The following is a 13947-nucleotide window of genomic DNA, read 5'->3' as shown; positions in this document are numbered from 1 at the left end:
GCCTGGGAAACACAGCAAGACCTCATCTGTACTGGAAAAAAAAAAAAATTAGCAAGGTGAGGTGGTGCACGCCCGTAGTCCTAGCTACTTGGGAGGCTGAGGCAGGAGGATCGCTTGAGCACAGGAGGTCAAGGCTGCAAAGAGCCATGATCACACCACTGAACTCCAGCCTGGGCAACAGAATGAGTCCCTGTCTCCAAAAAAAAGAAAAAAGAAAGAAAGAAAAGAAAAGAATCGTGCTCCATACAGAAGCAGCCAAACATGTTATTTAAATTCTGGACAGATCATTTCTTACAAAGACTTCAAGTTCAACTCAGGGATGTATGAGGCAGTAGAGACAACATAAGGAAAAGTATATTGTTTCATTAGGCAGGATGTACTCAGTTTCCTAATGCCTCAATATGAGAGGAAGGAACTCTCACAGCAGATATAATTTATGGCAGTTTTAAGTCTCTGTGCACAAGACTGATGTGAACTTTGGTAATGACTTTTAAACCACTTGATTCTTGGGCACCCAAGCCCCTGTTGCCAGGAGAAAGACAACAGTCAGGAGGGCAGCCAGCAACGCCGAGAAGTCCCATACAGTGTGCAGCCCAGTGTACCGTCTATGGAAATTAAAATGCTCAGCATGTAGGCAACCACAGTGCCTTTCCCGGAAGTAGCACTCCAAGCAAAGCCAACCCACAATTCGCACTAAATGTAACAAACACAGGTGTCCCAGACGTGTGGCACAGGGCTGCCTCCTTGACCTTTACATTCCAATGGGGTAAATTCCAAAATGTGCCTGTTACAGCTGCTCCTGTAGACTCCTCCTCCCCACCCTTGAACGAAGAAAGAATGAGAATTCCTGACATCTCCATTGGGAGTGAGAATTACAGACAGCAAACGTTACAACTTAATTCTGTAGAACAAAAGATACCTGTCATCAGTCCATATCTATCCATCTATCCATCATCCATCCATCCATCCATCCGTCCATCCATCCATTCATCTATTTATCTATCATCTGTCTATCCATCCATCCATCTATCATCTATCATTGGATAATATCTATATTATCCATCTACCTATCTATCATCTATCTATCCATCCATTCATCCATCCATCTACCTATGATCTACCAATTCTCTGCACATCTATTTATTATCTATCTTACTATCATCTATATCTACCTATCCATCCATCCATCTATCCATCTGTCATATATCCATCCATCCATTGTCTATCTATCTATCCCTATCTATCTATCATCTATACATCCATCCATCATCTATCTATCCATCTATTCATCCATCCCTCCATCCATCATCTACCAATTCTCTGTACATCTATTTATTATCTATCTTACTATAATCTATCTTTATCATCTATCTATCCATCCTTCCATCTATCTATCTATCTCTATCATCTATTCACCTATCTATCTATCTATCTATCTATCATATATCTATCTATCCATCCATCCATCATCTTTCTATCCATCCATCATCTATCTATCCATCTATCTATCATCTATCTATCCACCCATCCATATCATCTACCAATCCTCTTCACATCTATTATTTATTATCTATCTTACTATCATGTATCTCTATTATCTATCCAGCTATCTAATCCATGTATCTCTATCATCTATTTATCATATATCATCTATATCTATTTATCTATCATCTATATATCATCTATCATCCATCTATCTATCTCCATCATCTCTCTACCTATCATCTACCTATCATATATGTGTCCTCTATGTATCTACTTATTTATATCTATCAGTCTTTCAATCATCTATCTGTCTACCTACAGTCTATAGATTAGAAATTATCTCTAGTACCATTATCTATAATCTATCTATAGTTTTCTTAGTTACTGGCTTTAAAATGATAATAATGGTGATTACTACTTCTTTAGACATTTCCAAAGGCCTGAGCTCTGATCAAAATTACTTCCCAAGAACATTCCCAAGAATGGACCCATTCAGCTGTCTGTAAGGCTCTTTTGTCTCTAAGCAGAGGACAGAGTTGGGAGAGGAAGCAGGCATTCGGGACTGATATCTGCAAAGCCCAGAGCTGGTCAAGGTAAAGGTACTGTGTGAGCTTCACCCACAGACCTCAAAAATCACACAATGCCCAAAACAGAGCCAGAGATCCAATCCCCTACCCCATCCTCACCAGGGTTTCTCTGACCCATATCTTGAAAGAGTGTGGAGGCAGAAAGAATTACCAAGTAGAACCCCCAGTGTTGAGCCCTAAGTGTGAACATATTTCTAAGCAGCATAATGGGTATCCCCACACCTAAACATACGACCTGCTTAGAGCTTCACCTTTCCATGCAAACTCTCAAAAAATTAGTGGGAAATTAACAACATAAAACAAACCATTTTAAAGTGCACAAGGGACTCGCATTTAGTCCATGCGCAATGTTGGGCAACCACTACCTCCAGGCAATCCGAGGACATTCTCATCACTCCAAAAGGAGGCCCTGTACCCATTACACAGTCACTCCCCATTCTGGCAACCATGAGTCCGCTTTCTATCTCTACATTCCTATTTTGGATATTTCCTATAAATGGAATCAAACACTATGCAGCCTTTTGAAAATGGAATAATTTTATATTTCCTTTTTATTTATCACAGTAAATTTCACATGACATAAAATTCGCTGTTGTAAAGAACACAATTCATCACAATGTTGTACACCCACCACCTCTATCTAATCCTGGGACATTTCATCACCCCAAAAAGAGACCCTGCACTCATTAAGGAGTATCTCCCCTTTCTCCCTTCCCTAGCTTGTGACAACCACCAATCACTTTTTATCTCTGTGGATTTGCCTGTTCTGCATATTTCATGTAAACGGAATCAAGCGTCATATGGCCTTTTGTGTCTGACTTCTTTCCATCAGCATGATGTTTTCAAGGTCAATCCATTTTCGTCAATTCAATCACGTAATTAAAAGTGTAAACCGGGAATCTTTCACGCAAAGATGGTGGATGCGGAGCTCCTAGTTTCTCTTTCCTTCCTCCTGAGATAAAAGGAGAACAAACTAAAAAGTGTGCTAAGGAAGGCAAGTGTGAACCCCAAGCCAACAAAGAGGCAGGAGAAAACCGTCAGTCAATAAGAGAAACTGGAGAAGTCACTGAAATTCTGCAGAATTCTCAGAGGCCAAATATATCCATCACCAGGGGCAAAATCAGATAATAGGATCTACTCTAAAGGAAACAAAAAGCCCAAGAAAAAAATAATTACCATCACACAGAAGTGGAATTCCCAACCTATAACATAACCTTGACAAATTCAGACAAGTCGGCAACCCTTGCAAGTGGGCACAGCTCAACGGACATTCCTCATTTTTATACATGTAGATATAAACCATTACCAGGCATTTGAAAAACACCTTCACCACAAAAGAGAAAACTGAAAAGTTATGGGGTGGAATGGGAAGAACCCCAGAAATACCAGACAGTTCATGGAATAGAAATTCAAGGAACAGACAGGCAGACATAAAAATTCTGACTGCACCAATTACTATTCTTTCAAAAGATTAGGGGGAGAGGGATACATCTATAAACCAAGAATTGAATACTATAGAAAAGATCACTCCAAGGATAAGACATAGTTATTAGAAGTTAAAAATATGATTTGCTGAAATGAAAATGAAATAACGGAAGGTTTGGAAAACATCACTGAGGACATCTCTCAGAAAGTAGAATAAAGGGACAAGTGGAAAATTTCAGAAAGCTAGAAGCCTACAGGAGTGATTCAGAAGGTTCACCAACATGAGTTTCAGAATAAGAGAATAGAAAAAAAAATAGAGAGAAGAAAAGTTTTCAAAGAAACAGGAAATGTTCTCAACAGCAGAAAGTCAGTCTTTAGATTTAAAAAGCCCAGAGAGTATGCAGCAAAAGAGAAAGAAAAAGAAAAAAGAAAGAAAGAGAGAGAGGAAGGAAGGAAGGGAGGGAGGGAGGGAGGGGGGAGGGGAGGAGAGAGGAGAGGAGAGGAGGGGAGAGAAAGAAAGAAAGAAAATCAACAGTCCTTTTCCTGACAACATGTTCCTGGAATTTAAAAACACCAAGGCTAAGGAGAACATCGTGAAAATGCCAAGAAAATGAAAGTAAAATAAAAATACAGGTCAATCCTATTAAGGATGAGACTGAGACTTCTTATCACAAATAGTAGACACTAAAACAAACCACCATATCTAAACTCTGAGTGCAATGGTCCTCAACCTAAAATTGTATACCCAGACCAAATAGCTAATTTTCTATACCCAGGCCAATTAGCACATCTGCTGCACATTTGTCTACCACGTACCATTTCTCAGGCAGTTATTTCAGCATGTGTTTCATACTAAGAATGGACTTGTATTCATTTAATCTTAAATTTTTTTTTTTTTTGCACATGCCTGTAGTCCCAGCTACTTGGGAAGCTGAGACGGCAGGATTGTTTGACCCAGAAGTTGGAGGCTGCAGTGAGATATAATTGTGCCACTGCACTCCAGCTTGGGTTACAGAGCAGAGCCCTGTCTTTAAGAAGAAAATGTGTGTGTGTGTGTGTGTGTGTGTGTGTGTCATTTCAAAGTGGATGGCAAAGTAAAAAATAAGATAAATCAAATCATATATATTATGAAAAGAATCATCAGCAAAGTAATGTCAAACTGAAAACAAAGTGCCATTTACAATTTTTAGCCTTTCATTGGCAATATTAAGATTTCTTTGTAATCTCCAATGTATAGATTATTGAAATCTGAGGAACCATGTTTAAGGACCCTGTGAATTAAAGAACAGAAAGGAAAAGGAGTGCATCCTTTGGGAACTACAATGACAAAGGGAAGAGAAGACCCGAGACGGGGGGCATTGTTTAGGGATTTCCTCTTGAGCTGACTGTTCTGTCCACCTTCGAGATGCTCAGAGGGATTGGTTCCCCTCTGAACCTCACCACTGAATCCGAGCATGAGGGCTAAATCACACTCCAAAGGCCATGCTTTGGGATTTTCCCCCAGAAACAGATGACTGAGGTTAGACCTTGCTATTTCGATGCTTGGTCCTGCTTTGCAGAATATTTGCCGTGCCAACTCCTATACCCCAGTAAGGAAGAGTCCACTGTTTCCAATCCCACATACTGACCTGCGCTCTTAAGGAGCGGAGAGGAAGAACAGAGAATGTATAAAATGAAACTTGGCATCATCTGACCTGGGTCATGAGCTCCACCGGGTAGATTCAGATCCCTGTTACCCACCTCCTAGGTCTCCCCAAGAGTCCCAGAAGCCTCGTCTGTGCAGAGCGTTTATGACATGAATTCTGGGGTAAGGAAAAGTCCACTTGCCTCCAATCCCACATTCTACTCTTGCATAACTAACCTGAGATCTTAACCAAGAGGCACAACAGAAAATGTTGGGTTATGTTGTTGGTTATGTTGTTGTGGTGGTGGTTTTTGAGACAAGTTCTCCCTCTGTTGCCCAGGCTGGAGTGCAGTAGTATGATTTCAGCTCACTGCAGCCTCGACCTCCTGAGAGCAAGCAATCCTCCCACCTCAGCCTCCTGAGTAGCTGGGACCACAAGTGCACCCACTACATCCAGCTATTTTTTATATTTTTGGTAGAGACAGGTTATGTTGCCCAAGCTGGTCTCGAACTCCTGGGCTCGGGCGATCTACCCACCTCAGCCTCCCAAAGTGCTGGGACTACAGGTGTGCTTCTGTGCCTGGCCCTTTTTTTTTTTTTTGACAGGGTCTTGCTCTGTCTGCCACCAAGGCTGGAGTGCAGCGGCAGCATCACAGCTCACTGAAGCCTGGAACTCCTGGGCTCAAGCTATCCTCCTGCCTTGGCCTCCTGAGTAGCTGGGACTACAGATGCTCACCACCACACCTGGCTAATTTATTTTTAATTTTTCTGTAGAGATGGGGTCTCTTGCTCTGTCACCCAGGCTGGTCTCAAACTCCTGGCCTCAAGCAATCCTCCCATCCTGGCCTCCCAAAGTGCTAGGATTACAGGTGTGAGCCAGCCACCGCACCAGACTAGAAAACATTTAAAATGGGTCTCTGCATCAACCACCCTGAGCCACAACTTCCCTCCTTTGCATTCTTTGCTCCACCCTGTAGATTCTGGTCCCTGTTATCTGTCTCCTCGGTCCTTAAAAACCACATTTTCTCCCCCAACACACAGTGAAAGCCATCAGCTGCCCTGAAAGCCAACCCAACACCAGTGGTTTTCTCATTGTCTGCAAATGTAAGCTGGGTCCAGACTGCTCGTCATCTCACCCCCCACACTCAGTCCCCACGTCCAGCTCAACCCCTCTGGGTCTTCAAGCACATCCTATGATGTGTGCTACTACCATGGGGCTACTACCATTCCCTTAACTCACCTGGAACTCGCTCTCCTCCCAGCACACGGTGGCCATGGGAAAGACCACCCATCCCTCAGAGATCTTCCTGCAAACCCTGCTCCCCAAGACGACCCTTCTCATCACAGTCCCTCACCTCCTATGACACAGGACCCTTCATCTCTTGTGCCATCTTACCTGCCGTGGTCACTTTGCTTACTGGTGGGCTCATCACTGACTCCTTTCCCCTAGCAAACCCATGAATGAGCTTCCTGGGGCTGCTGTGAGAAAGTGCCACATGCTGGGAGACTTAAACAACACACATTTACTCTCTTACAGGTCTGAAGGCCAGGATTCCAAAACCAAACTCTAGAGAAGGGTCCTTCCTGCCTCTTCCAGCTCCTGGTGGCTCCAGATGTCCCTGGGCTTGTGGCCACATCACTCCAATCTCTGCCTCCATCTCCACATGGCCTCCTCCGTGTCTGTGTCTCTTCTTCTATCTCTTAGAAGGACACCTGTCATTGGATTTAGGGCCCACCCAAATATTCCAGGATAATCTTATCTTGAGATGCTTAACTAATTACATCTGCAAAGACCCTATTTCCCAATAAGGTCTGTAAATCTAAACTAAAATTCTAGGCCTCGCAACTACCTAATTGGCCAAGGGCATTCCAAAGTTAACCTGAAAAACGAGTTCAGGCCATAATGAGGAGAGGGTCAGACATGCCTCATCATACCCTCCTCCATTTTGGAATTCAGGAAAAGCTGACCACCATAAACATCCACACAGACCTCAAGTCTGATGAGAAACATTTACAATCTATTCTCTCTGAAGCCTGCTACCTGGAAGCTTCATCTGTGTGATAAAACCTTGGTCTCTACAACCTCTTATCATAACCCAGACGTTCTCTTCTATTGATAATAACTCCTTCGACTAATCAGAGCATTTAAAAATCTACCTATGACCTGGCATCACCCCCCGCAACCCCCTTGCTTCAAGTAGTCCCACCCTTTCAGATCAAAGCAATGTGTATCTTACATGTATTGATTGATGTCTCATGTCTCTCTGAAATGTGTAGAAGCAAGCTGTACCCCGACCACCTTTGGCCCATGTTGTCAGGACCTCCTGAGGCTGTGTCACGGGCATGTCCTTAACCTTGGCAAAATAAACTTTCTAAATTGACTGAGACCTGTCTCAGATACTTTTGGGTTCGCAGGTCCCATTCACAGCTTCTGGGGGGGACATGAGTTTTATGGGGGACACTGCTTACCCCAGTCCACAGTGCTGTGCCATAAGCTGCCCACACAAGGGCATCTGCTTAGAGAAAGAGTGAAGGATTGAAGCTGGAGGCAGAAGACAAGGTGAAGGGGCAGAAGATGTCTATGTGGGCCTAATGATGTGCTTTCAGTGCATTACATGTTCACTGTGGGTTCACGTCCCAGGCAATTCCCAGGCACAAGAATCTGCTAGGTGCTGGGCCCTGCAGCTGACAAGGTACAAGCTCTGTCCTCAGACACCCACAGCTCCATGAGAAACATCAGCCCTAAGAAATGGGTGTTTCAATACCGCAAAGCAAGTCCTATGGCTGGTAGCAGTTTTTGAAAGGGCACCATCCAAGCTCAGGGATAAATGGCCAGGAAGAACTTACCCATCAAGAAATCAGTGGATCAATAAACAAGAATGAATATGGCTCCCATCCATCCAGGAGTGTCTACATGGGGCTTACCTATGCGCTACCATTAATTCCCTTTCCAACACAGAGATGTGCTTCCAAAACAAGTAAACCGGGGCTTCAATGATTAATTAAATGTCTGAGGTCACCTCTGACTCCAACACCAACAAAAGCCCTCAAAATAGCTACTGTCTCCTGCCTCCAATAAGAAACTGAACTAAAAATAATAAGCAAAGAAGAAGAGGCAGAAAAAGTCCACCAGCCAAGGCCAGAGGTGGAGATGATAGGTTGTATGCTGCATCCTGCATCCCTCACAGCGTAGCAACAGCAGCTGAAGAATAAGGACCCACGGGAAGAGATGGGGTCAGAGGGCCCGGATTACGAAGGTGATATGCGGCCTTTTCTATTACCCTGAGGCTTACGAGGAGCTATTTGAGGGTTCCAAGACCTGTAAGAAGGTCTCGTCTCCATTGCCAGGGAGGGCCCTCTGGCTGTCTAGAGAAAGGGATGATGCAAGTGAATTGGCCCAAAGCAAGGTGCAGAGGACAACACGGAGGAACGGCAAAGTGATCAGTGATTGATCGTCACCTGTGCTGGTTTTATAGTTCTTCATGAGGGCATCAGTGACAACTAAGAGAAATGGCAAAGTGATCAGTGACTGATAACCACATGCACTGGTTTTATAGTTCTTCATGAGGGCATCAGTGACAACTAAGAGAAATGGCAAAGTGATCAGTGACTGATAACCACACGCACTGGTTTTTTACCCCTTCTTGAAGATCTCAGTGACAACTGAAAGAAATGACAGTGATCAATGATTGATAACCATGTGCACAGCCTTTTTATCTCTTCATCAGGATATGAGTGACAACTAAGCGAACTGGCAAAGTGATCAATGATTGATAACGATGTGCGCTGGTTTTTTTAATCTCTTCATGAGGATCTCAGTGACAACTAAGAGAAACGGCAGAGTGATCACTGATTGATAACCACGTGTGCTGGCTTTATGGCTCTTCATGGGGACCTCAGGGAAAACATTATGATTAATGGGTGTTATAGACGGATGATAACCCATCCTGAAATGCCTAGGATGAAACCCTAACCCACAGAACCTCTGAATGTGTCTGTATTTGAAGATGGGGTCTTTAAAGAGGTGATTACGGTAAAATGAGGTCACTAGGGTGGGTCCTAATACAGTAGCATTGCTGGCCTCATTACAAGAGGAGATGAAGACACAGACACACACAGAGGGATGACCTTGTGGGGATACAGAGAAAGACCACATCTACAAGCCAAGGAGAGAGGCGTCAGGAGGAACCAGCCCTGCCCACACCCTGATCTCAGATTTCCAGCCTCCAGGACTGTGGGAGAGTAAATGTCTGTTGTTTAAGCCGCCCAGTCTGTGGGACTTTGTTATGGCAGCGCCAGCAGAAAAACACAGTAGTATTCAAATAAATGAGTTATCCTATTATGGGCTGAATTGTGCACCTCCGAAATTCATATATGAATATCATAACCTCCAGGACCTCAGAATGTCAACTGTATTTGGAGATGGGGTCTTTAAAGAAGAGATTAAGATAAAATTAAGTCACTAGGGCGGGCTCTGATCCAATAGGATTGGTGTCCTTCTAAGAAAGGAGATTAGGCCGAGCACGGTGGCTCATGCCTATAATCCCAACACTTTGGGAGGCCAAGGCAGGTGGATCACCTGAGGTCAGGAGTTCAAAACCAGCCTGACCAACATGGAGAAACCCCATCTGTACTAAAAATACAAAAATTAACTGGGCATGGTGGTGGGCACCTGTAATCCCAGCTACTCGGGAGGCTGAGGCAGGAGAATCGCTTGAACCCAAGAGGCCGAAGTTGCAGTGAGCCGAGATGGCACCACTGCACTCCAGCCTGGGCGACAGGAGCAAAACTCTCTCTCAAAAACAAACAAACAACAAAAAAAAGGAGGCAATTAGGACACAGACACACACAAAGGGAAGACCCTGTGAGGCCCAAGCCCAGGAGAGAGGCCTCAGGAGGAACCAGCCCTGACCACACCTACCTTGATCTCAAACCCAAAAGAGAATGCAGACACGGCTGCATTTAGGGTGAGAGTTTTATGGAACTACTGGATACCCTGTTTCTCTCTTTGGTTTAGAGTGGGGGGAATACTGACCACAGTCACACAATGACAAGACAACACCAGTTGGCACAAGAGCTCTCTCCAGCAACAAGGGATCCGAGACTCAGACTTTTGCTTTGGAACAAAAATGTGCACCTCCTGAAGGTTAGCCACTTCCCATCCAGGACACCGTAAAACCCATCTAAAGCGCAAAGACAGACCAGCAGACTGAAATAGAACAGAAGATGAAACGTTGATTGACAGGGCTTAGCTTCCACATCGCCTTGCCTTGAAGAAACAACTGGTGATCAAGTCCTGGTGCGGTGCCAGAGAACATCCACAATTATCCAATGCTACTGCATTCAAAGAGGGAGTTTCCACTCCACGTGCCACTGCAGCGGACACTTTGAGCAACAGCACGGAGTGGAAAAACAGCAAGAAAACCTGTCACTGCACTACAGCCCACAAAAAGGAGACATTGTCACAAAATCAAGTCCAGCCTGGAGATTACAGTGGCTGAGAATTTTATGAATCTGTGACAACAGTTTCTTTCTACCCCTTGCCTGCCCCCCTGCACTCAAGGAATCTTCTGATCACCCCTCAAAATAACCTTAGCAGCTTCCTTCTCAGCCCTTTTCTACTCAAAGGTGGTTTTCATTTTCTGCAAAGAGTTGAGTCTTCTCTTCTGGCACGAGGCTGACCAAGATGTATGCGAATGTCCGTCTTGAATGCTGCTATTATACAGACCCTAGCAGGCTTGGGGAAACGTGTGGCTTTCACTTTAGAGAGCTCCAAATGTGTCCCTAGAACAGAGAATCTTTTCTGCCATTCCTTGGAACAGACTCTTCCAGATGAAAACAGCCCTTAAGATCCCTGCCCCGACAATTTTCATCTCTAAGTCCAGAGTGGGAAAAAACAAGAGAGAAGCAGCTCTGTGATTTACCAAATCTCTCCTCCGAATAAAAAAGTCATCTGTTCTGTTTGTGTGTTTTAAATTGCACTCATGGCCAGGCGTGGTGGCTCGCGCCTGTAATCCCAGCACTTTGAGAGGCCAAAGGAGGAGGACTGCTTGAGCCTAGGAGTTCAAGCCCAGCCTGGGCAACATAGCAAGACCCTGTCTCTACAAAATTTTAAAAATATACATTTAAAAATAAATACATAAAATGCACTCATGAATGATCCAGTGTGGTCTGGTACAAGAAGGAGGCGTCTTAATGATTTAATGATAAAAAATAGAAACAGCATCTTTCTTATGGGACGAGGCTACACTCTATGTTCACATATCTAGGCCTCTTAAGTCAACCGGTCTATCTGATGTCCACAAAACTCAAGGGCAGGGAGATGGGGCTCACCGGTCCTTGGGGGGCAGGCCTTTCCTGCCATTCCTGCCAGCCAGCCCTCTGCCTGCAGGAGGATTAACCTGGATTCTTATTTTGTTGTTGTTGTGTTTTAGGGACAGGGTCTCACTCTGTCAGCCAAGCTGGAGTACAGTGGTGCAATCATAGCTCACTGCAGCCTCAAACTCCTGGGCTCAGGACCCTCCCACCTCAGCTTCCCTAGTAGCTGGGACTACAGGCAGGGGCCGCAATGCCCAGCTGATTTTTAAATTTTTTTCCTAGAGATGTGGTCTCCCTATGTTGCCCAGGATGGTCTCAAACTCCTGGCCTCAAGCAATCCTCCCGCCTCAGCTTCCCAAAGTGCTGGGATTACAGGCCTGAGCCACCCAGCCGGGCCATCCCTGTATCTGTACTGGAAACAGAAATTAAAACCGTGGTCTGAGTTCTAAGAACTCAAGGCAGCCTCTTCCCAGAGCTTTAGGACCATTTCAGGAGAACAGACTTCTTCCCATCGGCCTTCCAGGCAGTGACAGTCTCAGGCAGTTCAATGCTATTCCCAAGAAACAAGCCCATTAAAAGTTTCAGGACTATATTTTACGAAAGGAAACTGGTGAAATCCCAAGGCCCCCTTCACTTGCTGTAAATCACCCCCTCCCAGCAGCTGAGGCTGGTATCTCCATTCCCTCCAGCCCCAGAGAGACCTGGGCGAGGCAGTGGGGGGAGACTCGGGGTTTGGGGCAATCCTGCGGTCAAAGTGGGGTTCTCCCCAGTGCAGACCAATCTCTCACCCAAGCCAGTAGGAACAGGCAGGCTGAACTGAAGGAGCTTGAGCTACTCACCCGACATGGTCAGTGGCGCCACGGGCAGTGGGCGCGGACCTGCAGACCTGCGCCCGGGAGCAGTGGGTGGACTTCCTCGCCACGAACCCGCAGAGCAGAGCCGCTGTCTCCGGGAATCCGCGTGGATTTCCAGGCCTGGGGGCGACAGCGTGGCAGTCTCGACACCCTCGGCTGCAGGCCCCGCCGGTGTCACCCCCGGCCTCCTACCCACTCCATGTCACCTGCGCCCCACGGGGCCCCTGCCTCCCCCGATGCCCCTGCGACCTCCACGCCCCGCACTTCCTCCTTGGCGCTCCAGGTCAGCCTCGTGCCCTCTGGCCGGGGGCCCCTTGACCCCCTGTCCTCCCCACAGTCACCTGCGACCCCGCTGCGTCTTAACACCCATGCGCCCAGCAACGACACCGCCCCCGGGACACCACCCGACCTCAGCGGTGTCAGCAGCTGCCCCGCCGCCCCGCGCACCTGCCTGGAGTTCTGGGCATCCTCTTCCTCCACCCCAGCTGGCGCCCCCCGGTCACCCCTCTCCACTCCCTGGACCACCCCTGCGCTCCCGGACCCCAGTATCTGCACTTCCTCCGAGCTTGGGCTGCCTCTGCCCGCGTCCCCCGGCCAGGTGCCCCCTCCCCCGTCACCCCAGTGCCGCCCCCCGGCCTACCCCTGCGCCTCTCGCCGCCCCTCCTCCCCGACCGGGCCCGCCGCCCATCCTCCCCAAGCGCCCCGAGCCCCCTCCACGCTCAGCACCTCCCTCTACCCCGCGCTCCCGCAGCCTCTGCCTTGGGCCCGCGGCCCCCTCCCCAAGCCTCCCAGCCCTACGCCCCCGCCCCCGTCTGTCCTCCGTACTGGGGCAGCCTCCGTCTCCCCGCGCCCCGCGGCGCCTGGACGGCCTGTATTCCCCAGCACTCGGTGCCCTGGCTCGGCGCACTCACCCCTAAGCGCTCCTGGCCTACCCCCGCGCCCCGCACCCCTCCCCTCCTTCGCGCTTGGGCAACCTCTGACCTCCAGCCCCCCGCGCCCCTCGCCCCTCCTTTGCACTCCAGTCCGGCGCCCCTCCCCCAGGCCCCATCCTCGGCGTCTGGGTTGCGCCCCCGCCCCTCTGTACGCCACCCACCCTCGAAACCTCCTAGGCGTTCGGGCAGCCTCTGCGCCCCCCGGTCCCCCGCCGCGCCCAAGCCTCCTCCACTGCCCACGGTCCCCCGCAGCCCCCTACAGCCTCCCGCACCTCTTCCGCACTCTGGCTGCCTCGGCCCAGGGCCGGCGCTGGAGGCCCCGAGGGCAGCGATTGGCCTCTGTCCGGAAGCCCGGCCCCGCCTCCGCCCAGCCCCCGCGGGCTCGGGTCCTCTCCTCCGCCCTGCAGCCCCTGCCGGCAAACCCGCGCGCCGCCTGGTGCCCAGCCCCGGCTGCCGGGGAGAGAGACCCGGGAACCGCCGGGGGCTGCGATCCACGCCCGCGCCCCGCCCCTCGCCCGCCGCGGCCCCTTCAGCAGTCGGCGGTTTCTAGGTTTGGACGTTTAACCTTTAATCAGCCGGCCCCAAAGTAAATGTTTGCGATGACTTAAGGCCCTGGGCCCAAGGCCAGTGCGTAGCCCGAGTGGAGGCCGCTCTGGAAGCCTCCCAGAGGGAGAAGGCAGGGCTTATCCGCGATCTCGTTGAATGCGTGAAAACTGCACGTG

At 48.2% G+C, this 13947-nt stretch overlaps 1 protein-coding gene across 5 annotated transcripts in view; it reads right to left on the bottom strand.

The window, feature by feature from the left end:
- GYG2 (glycogenin 2) overlaps nt 1-13717 on the bottom strand; it is a 53859-nt gene extending 40142 nt beyond the window's left edge. For 3 of the 5 annotated variants that reach the window (XM_055267114.2, XM_055267115.2, XM_055267118.2), the window contains exons 1-2: nt 13498-13717; nt 12279-12413 (exon numbers count right to left, since the gene is read on the bottom strand). In XM_055267114.2, the coding sequence (XP_055123089.2) occupies nt 12279-12285 (7 nt within the window). In that variant the 5' untranslated portion in view covers nt 12286-12413; nt 13498-13717. Of the gene's footprint in view, nt 1-12278; nt 12414-13386 lie in introns of all 5 variants that reach the window. The other 2 variants (XM_063635154.1, XM_055267116.2) reach the window with 2 other exon arrangements.
- Nucleotides 13718-13947: the final 230 nt, after the last annotated feature.

Source organism: Symphalangus syndactylus, chromosome X (genome assembly GCF_028878055.3).
Source record: "Symphalangus syndactylus isolate Jambi chromosome X, NHGRI_mSymSyn1-v2.1_pri, whole genome shotgun sequence".
NCBI lineage: Eukaryota > Metazoa > Chordata > Mammalia > Primates > Hylobatidae > Symphalangus > Symphalangus syndactylus.
Note: the sequence above shows the minus strand (reverse complement) of the source record. Positions and strands in the feature narration are given on the sequence as shown.